We start from the raw sequence: 8,324 nt of genomic DNA on the forward strand, positions 1-8,324 counted from the left end.
GGACTACTGAGAGCACCAGTGCAAGTTTTTCTATAACGAGAGACCATGAGGTGGACAGCCCAGCACTGAGGGTGTACTCCTCTTCGTTCTACTTCACATACCTAAAGCACCTCATTCCACAACAAGTACGACTACTGCCAAGAGACCATGTTAACACTGCATGTGAGATATCACTCTCTCCATAACACTTCACACTGTCAGGTGTGGTGGCGTGATGGCTGGAGAACTAGGCTTGTAGCTCAGACTGTAGGTTTGATTCCCCAGCAGGCCAAGGTAATGTACCCTAAAGTAAAGTGCTTCACCTGTATTTCTTCAATACTCACCTCTATAAGTGGATTGTACACAAAACCTTAAGCTGTGTAAGATGCTGTGGATAGGAGGATCTGCTAAATGTATAAATGTAAATAACCCACAACTGAGCAACGGAATCATTGTGCCTCGATTTTTATTTTATGTTGTCCAATCTGTCACACAGATCTTGCGTGTGGCACAGACCCAGAGTGAAACACCAGCATTATGGCTGAATTCACACCGCAGGTCTGCACAGTAAACTGCCTTTGGCCTCAGCTGCACTGACCCTTCTCTGCACACAGTCCTGGCTTCCATCATGGTCCTCATAACGCACCCAAAGCATGTCCACCATTCGCAGCTACTGCACGCACGCACGCACGCACGCACGCACACAGAGCACCAGCTACTGTAATGAAGATTAAATAAATAAATCATCTGTAACAGCCGGCCTTCTTCTCAACAGGATGACGAGGACCAGGTTCGCTGTCAGGCGGAGGTATTGTGGCGTCTCTCTCCGTTGCTATACATACTCAGCAAAAATGAAAAGCTCACTCTCTCTCTCAGTCACTCAGTCACTCAGTCACTCAGTCACTCAGTCACTCAGTCACTCAGTCACTCAGTCACTCAGTCACTCAGTCACTCAGTCACTCAGTCACTCACTCACGCACTCACGCACTCACGCACTCACGCACTCACTCGATCTCTCACACATACACAATAATTACACACATTCACTAAAGGTCGTCGATTGTGCCACGGGGTTAGTCACATGACTCAGGAGTGGCACTGGTCACCAGACTACCTAGTAACAGTGACACTGAGCAGGGGGACGCAATGGAACTCCAAAGCTAGCTCACAAAACCACCAATTAAAACTGATATAGCCCAAGGCTCTTCTGTTTAAAAAATGGTTATCTGTACGCTTCCAAATATTTAAAAGTGGAAGTCGGCCTGCTGACATAACCCACTAAGACACTGAAGCATGTTAGAGATTAGAGTCCATTGTGTCTTAAATCCCAATACAACCCTTTTATGCCACTCAACTGACATCATTTCCTCTTTCATACTGATCACCAACATTTGCAAATTGATCCTGGAGAACATGCAACAGATAAGGCTATTCAACAGATGGCATTGATGGTTCAGAAAAAAAAACAGTAAGTAAAAAATGTAATCCTTAAAGTTGGGTTGCACCGGAGAGAGTTCCTTCTGCCGAAGTTCCCGGCGTCCATTTGAGTCGGCACTGGAAACGCGAGGTCGTGGAGGTATTTTAAAAATCCTAGGAGAGAGGGACGGCAGGATTCCCCTCACTGATACTGTCTGTATTCTCCGAAGGTGGGGGCAGGCATCGGGGCCGGGTCCTCGGGAAACTGGGGGCCTGAAATGGAGCGGGAGAAATAACACCGCAGACTGACACACTGCATTCCCAGCTCACTTTAATCACATATAGAAAAAAACTTCTGAAAGACTAGTTTCACGGGTTTAATACTAAACCCCTTTCCACCAAATTCGCTCAATTCTCAGAAAATCCATTATCCAAATTAAATCTTTCAAGCGCTGTCAACTGTCACCAATAAAAACTCAGAACAGACCATTGATCGCACTGCTTTCTAATTTAACCTTGCCACCTGTGGCAATGTTTAACACATTTTCAGGATTTCATTAGAAATCGCTGGGACTATCGCTGGTGAGCTGGGGACTCAGAGCTATCGCTGGTGAGCTGCAGGGACTCAGAGCTATCGCTGGGGAGCTGCAGGGACTCAGAGCTATCGCTGGGGAGCTGCAGGGACTCAGAGCTATCGCTGGGGAGCTGCAGGGACTCAGAGCTATCGCTGGGGAGCTGGGGACTCAGAGCTATCGCTGGTGAGCTGGGGACTCAGAGCTATCACTGGTGAGCTGCAGGGACTCAGAGCTATCACTGGTGAGCTGCAGGGACTCAGAGCTCAGCTATCGCTGGGGAGCTGGGGACTCAGAGCTCAGCTATCGCTGGGGAGCTGGGGACTCAGAGCTATCGCTGGTGAGCTGCAGGGACTCGGAGCTATCGCTGGGGAGCTGCAGGGACTCAGAGCTATCGCTGGTGAGCTGGGGACTCAGAGCTATCGCTGGGGAGCTGCAGGGACTCAGAGCTATCGCTGGTGAGCTGGGGACTCAGAGCTATCGCTGGTGATCTGGGGACTCAGAGCTATCGCTGGTGAGCTGGGGACTCAGAGCTATCGCTGGGGAGCTGCAGGGACTCAGAGCTATCGCTGGGGAGCTGCAGGGACTCAGAGCTATCGCTGGGGGACACACTCACCTGTGGGGAACTGCGAGGAGGCAAATCTGGTGAGCAGGATTCCCGCTCCCTCTATCAAGGCCAGCAGGATTCCTCCCATCGCCGCCGAGCCCACCATGGCAACAGGCCCATCTGCAGAGGAGAACACGCCCATTTTACAGCCTTCACACGGATGCCTACTCCCCCCACTCAACCATCCCTCCGATTCAGACTGGCCACATTCACACACCACCACATTACAACTCCTGTCACCGCTTCTCCTGTTAGTCTGTGCATGTAACCCTTTTCCCTGGGTCCTTAACACAGCATTGCTGTAAAATTATTATTCTTATTATTATTATTATTATTATTACTACAGAAAGTGTTGTGTGCTGTGGTTAACAATGAACAGAATGTACAGTATTATGCAATTTTTCTATTTTTCAACTGATAGTACAAATATTCTTGAATTAGCTCAGTAGCCTTATGAATTCTGTGTGGACAATTCAAATCTTCTTAATGAATTTAGTGATTTAAAATGCTCCAAAATATGTTCCTATGACTCTGTTGCATTTGACTATGTTAACGTGATCAAAGCACTGAGCCTGTGCCAATGCATTTTCTGATTGCCAGAAAGTACATGCAAAAAAAGAATAGCCAAATCATTGTAATTAACGTCCCAATCTAATTCGACTAAGGAAATTCCGGTACGGCTGTAAATCATTTCCTTCGGGTTTAGAACGTTTCTTATGTTTAGTGGTTACACGTTTAAAAGGCACAGTCCTAATAATATTATTATTATTATTATTATATTTTTTTAGGGGCATCCCCAGCCCCGTGATGAAAACCCTCACTGGCAGGGCAACATAGGAAATCCCATATGCCCTAAGGGGAACGGACCCATACAGCCCTAAGGGGAATGGATCCATACAGCCCTAAGGGGAACGGATCCATACAGCCCTAAGGGGAAGGGATCCATACAGCCCTAAGGGGAACGGATCCATACAGCCCTAAGGGGAACGGATCCATACAGCCCTAAGGGGAACGGATCCATACAGCCCTAAGGGGAACGGATACATACAGCCCTAAGGGGAACGGATACATACAGCCCTAAGGGGAACGGATCCATACAGCCCTAAGGGGAACGGATCCATACAGCCCTAAGGGGAACGGATCCATACAGCCCTAAGGGGAACGGATCCATACAGCCCTAAGGGGAACGGATCCATACAGCCCTAAGGGGAACGGATCCATACAGCCCTAAGGGGAAGGGATCCATACAGCCCTAAGGGGAAGGGATCCATACGGCCCTAAGGGGAAGGGATCCATACGGCCCTAAGGGGAACGGATCCATACGGCCCTAAGGGGAACGGATCCATACGGCCCTAAGGGGAACGGACCCATACGGCCCTAAGGGGAACGGATCCATACAGCCCTAAGGGGAACGGATCCATACAGCCCTAAGGGGAACGGATCCATACAGCCCTAAGGGGAACGGACCCATACAGCCCTAAGGGGAACGGATCCATACGGCCCTAAGGGGAACGGACCCATACGGCCCTAAGGGGAACGGATCCATACGGCCCTAAGGGGAACGGATCCATACGGCCCTAAGGGGAACGGATCCATACGGCCCTAAGGGGAACGGATCCATACGGCCCTAAGGGGAACGGATACATACGGCCCTAAGGGGAACGGATCCATACGGCCCTAAGGGGAACGGATCCATATGGCCCTAAGGGGAACGGATCCATACGGCCCTAAGGGGAACGGATCCATACGGCCCTAAGGGGAACGGATCCATACGCCCTAAGGGGAACGGATCCATACGGCCCTAAGGGGAACGGATCCATACGGCCCTAAGGGGAACGGATCCATACGGCCCTAAGGGGAACGGATCCATACGGCCCTAAGGGGAACGGATCCATACGGCCCTAAGGGGAACGGATCCATACGGCCCTAAGGGAACGGATCCATACGGCCCTAAGGGGAACGGATCCATACGGCCCTAAGGGGAACGGATCCATACGGCCCTAAGGGGAACGGATCCATACGGCCCTAAGGGGAACGGATCCATACGGCCCTAAGGGGAACGGATCCATACGGCCCTAAGGGGAACGGATCCATACAGCCCTAAGGGGAACGGGACTCACTTCTGGCGGCCAGGATGGCCCCGGTCATGGCTCCGCTGGTGATGGAGTTCCAGGGGTCCTCCTTCCCCCGCACCTTCACCAGCCCGCAGTCGATCATGGAGAAGAGGCCCCCCCACACCGCGAAACTGCCTGCCAGGACACACACACAAACACACACACCCATCAAAACCAGAACCCTAACTAACCCTAACCCCCCCCACATCGCGAAACTGCCTGCCAGGACACACACACCCATCAAAACCATAACCCTAACTAACTCTAACCCCCCCCCCACATTGCGAAACTGCCTGCCAGGACACACACACCCATCAAAACCATAACCCTAACTAATCCCAACCCTAACCCCACCACACCGCGAAGCTCCCCGCCACACAAACTCGTCAGCACCGCTGCTCCAGCACGGAGCATAATAGAATTCCACTGAAGGCTATTTCCAGGGTGTATATTTCCACCCCTTGGTTTCCATAAACACATACCTCCAAGCTGAGGAGCCCTGGTCTTGATGGCTGTCATGCTCCCACGCAATCTGTGGTTCATCCCCTGAGGAACAACAACACAAACACAAAAGTGAGCCAAAATGCAATTTTGGTGCACAATGCTCTAAAGCAGAGGTCCCCAAATTTTCTCTCCGGAGTCCGGACATTCTGTTTGGCTGTTTGGGGAAATATGGTGGGCTGTACAGGTAATGACAGGTGCGGGGAAAAAATATATACTTTTGGTAATTTTACACATCTTCCAAATGCACAGCAGATAGATTAAGCACTGAACTGTTATAGTTATTTCAAGTTCCAAGGTTCCAAGTTTTATTTTTTTCATCTAGATTTGATGATGTCAAGCCACATTTTCCGCTCAGAAAGAAATGTCTTTATTATCATTAACTGGGTCACGTGCTCAGTCAGTTTTGGCAGCCAGTCCCCTCAAAGATACACTGACTTTGTCCTGCTTGATGTGGCCCTCCCTGCTTAGTGACTCACCTTAAACACTTTAAGCAATCCGGCAAAGCGACAGTAAAGCAGCCCGACAGGTAATACTTACAGCTGGTGAGTTTCTAAAGCCTTTGACGGCCTGGAAGATCCCCCCTCCAATGGTGCCCATGGTGAAGGCCCCTCCACAGTCGTCCACGATCCTCCACGGGCTGCACACACAAACCGGGGGCTCAGCGATTCACACAAACCTACCCGAGGCTTCGTCACAGCTACTATATGAACTGTCAAGTTTGACGGACAAAGCACAATCCACCCAAAGAAGCACTGACTGTAGGGAATTTTTTCCCCAGATGTTTGACTGAAGGACCTATTTCCCAAGATTGGTTTACAAATGGTAAAGCAGTATATCTGTTATCATAAATACACAAGCCACATAATACACAACGTTTATAAATATAATGGGTCTGTGTTTCTACAATGATAACAATTCTCAGCTGTGACTGGTCTGCAATTAATTTTTACACATACTCTAAAGAAAACTATAAACTCCTCTCCAAATGCACATTTTGCTGAAATATATACCCAAGCAAAAGCATAAACTAAATGTTACTTATATTATCTTAGCTACAGGGTTGCTCCTTTGCATTTATTTCTAACCTAGCTGTTGTACAATTACTACAGGTAACACAATATTTACTAGCACGGTGGTAAATTATTACAGTTAACATTTGCTAGTTAGCTGGTTGGCTACCGTACATTACCCTGGATATGACGCTCTGACAGCCAAACAGTTTCGAAACAATCTCAAAGCACACACTCCATAGCGAGATTCTCAGCCAAATCACCCATCTTGGATCTGGTTCCATCCGAAACCGCAATTCATCTTGCATGTTAGTGAGGTTTTTTGCTAGTTTACCATCCTGATTGGCGGTTCGTGTTAGAACTGATGTTGACAGGAGACACCAGTTTCAGTATTACGTCAGTGAGGTCGGTCAACATATGACGTAACGCTACAGCTAGCTACCTTGCTAACTTTCCCGTAGCAACCGAACCAGTATACGAATGAATTATTGCATAGTTTCGCACTAAAGAACGGTTTACAAGTACCAGTGTTATAAATGAGCTGCACTTAACGCTAGCTAACATAAATTAAATGAGCGTTAAAGTAAACAAGCAACAAGGTCACCTCGCTATGCCGGCGTTACCAAGGGCACTGCTAGCTAGCGTCGATATGGCTACTCACTGACTAGTGTAAGACATGAAATTGAATTTAAACCATATTTTAATATTATTTTATTTATTCGTTTTCACCTCTGAGTATGCACCGTGTATGGCATTATTTTAATGGACACATCGATTCACCGCAGAAAAGAAAGAGAAGAACAATTTAATATTCGGAAATTGCATAGCTACCATGGTTCTCGTGCATACTCCTCCATTTCCCTCTCGGTTCCGCTGAAGAGAAGGAGGGGCTAGGCTGACGTCACGGAACTGTTCTAAACCACAGAGTGTACATAAGCAAAAAACTGGAGAGTTGAAGGAGTTCAGTGCAGGGGACCAGGGATTGCCATTCTCCGCGAAGCTCATAAACTCCAGTGGTTACTTGAGGTATTGCAGTTTAGTAAGCCTCTGGTGCCAAAAAAAATTCACATTTACCCATAGAAGTCCATTCAAAACGACGAATTTACCCTGGCCAAATTTAATTATTTTGGATAGCACTTTCTAGCTCTAAATTTCTTCACAGTGAACGAATTACTCTCCAGGCACCGATTTTGTTTCTGAGTCCCACAGAAGAAGATATAATATGTATTTAATTCCAATTTGCTGAGAAACGGTGTTGTCGTTAATTATACAGTACGTCACGAACAGATCGTAGAAATGAAATTAGTCTTATTTTTAATTCATAATAAAAAATGAAATGACGTGTAGGACTTCGCATAAAGTCTTTATTTATGTCAACAACAAATAAACAAGATAAATAGAAATAATTTGAATATAAAATATGTATGTAATCCAAGTTAAAAATATAAGAAAAAGGCAGCCTATGGCAAGATCAACAAACGAAAAATAACAGCCAAGAAAATAGAATAAGAACTTTAATAAAGAATGAGAATAAATAGAATCTAAATTTATATATATATATATATATATATATATATGTGTGTGTGTGTGTGTGTGTGTGTGTGTGTGTGTGGGAAAATAAATAAAATAAAACAACTAAACTCCTCTGGGGTTTCAGCTGGATAAATCAACTAATGTATGCTACATATATGTGGCATTCAGTCCGGCAATGAACCGGATTGGTCTCGGCTATGCTGGCTGGTGGAGAGAGCACACGCACCTGGGTTGCGTTAGCTAATCAGCCGCTTAAAGGTGTGCCGCTCTCCACAGTTCGGGCCGAGAGCGGGAGCTCACACCGAGAGCGTGTTTCTTTATTTCAGTTGCGATAAATTTCTTTTAACATGATGGGGAAAAGGACTGACAGGCTCAATAGAGAATTTCTATCACTGTACATTGTCTCACATTTTGTGTTCAATTGTGCTTGAGATGCATTTTAGTATCATATTGTAAACAGAATAAAATTCTGAATCAATCAAATCACATCGTTGTGTTAAACAACTTTATGTAAACTTTCAACATCACACCAAGGAAAAATATGTTCCAAGTGAACCCATCTAAATGCAATAATAATAATAATAAGTAC

General features: G+C 46.6%; 1 protein-coding gene across 1 annotated transcript; it reads right to left on the reverse strand.

Moving 5' to 3' along the window:
• Positions 1-428: 428 nt before the first annotated feature.
• LOC135235004 (mitochondrial import inner membrane translocase subunit Tim17-A-like) lies at positions 429-7,185 on the reverse strand. The gene is made up of 6 exons (XM_064300185.1): positions 7,034-7,185; positions 5,730-5,829; positions 5,171-5,234; positions 4,695-4,823; positions 2,584-2,694; positions 429-1,668 (listed from the first exon to the last, which is right to left on the reverse strand). The coding sequence occupies exons 1-6, from the start codon at positions 7,057-7,059 to the stop codon at positions 1,598-1,600; spliced, it is 501 nt and encodes a 166-aa protein (XP_064156255.1). The 5' UTR covers positions 7,060-7,185; the 3' UTR covers positions 429-1,597.
• Positions 7,186-8,324: the final 1,139 nt, after the last annotated feature.

The sequence above is a fragment of the Anguilla rostrata genome, chromosome 11 (genome assembly GCF_018555375.3).
Source record: "Anguilla rostrata isolate EN2019 chromosome 11, ASM1855537v3, whole genome shotgun sequence".
Classification (NCBI taxonomy): Eukaryota; Metazoa; Chordata; class Actinopteri; order Anguilliformes; family Anguillidae; genus Anguilla; species Anguilla rostrata.

Excerpts from the sequence above, each read along its gene's own strand:
- LOC135235004 (XM_064300185.1), bottom strand. The coding sequence starts at position 7,059 with ATGGAGGAGTATGCACGAGAACCATG. Across the intron at positions 5,235-5,729 it reads GCTTTAGAAACTCACCAGCT|GGGATGAACCACAGATTGCG; the intron begins GTAAGTATTACC and ends GTTGTTCCTCAG. Across the intron at positions 1,669-2,583 it reads CTCCTCGCAGTTCCCCACAG|GCCCCCAGTTTCCCGAGGAC; the intron begins GTGAGTGTGTCC and ends GCTCCATTTCAG.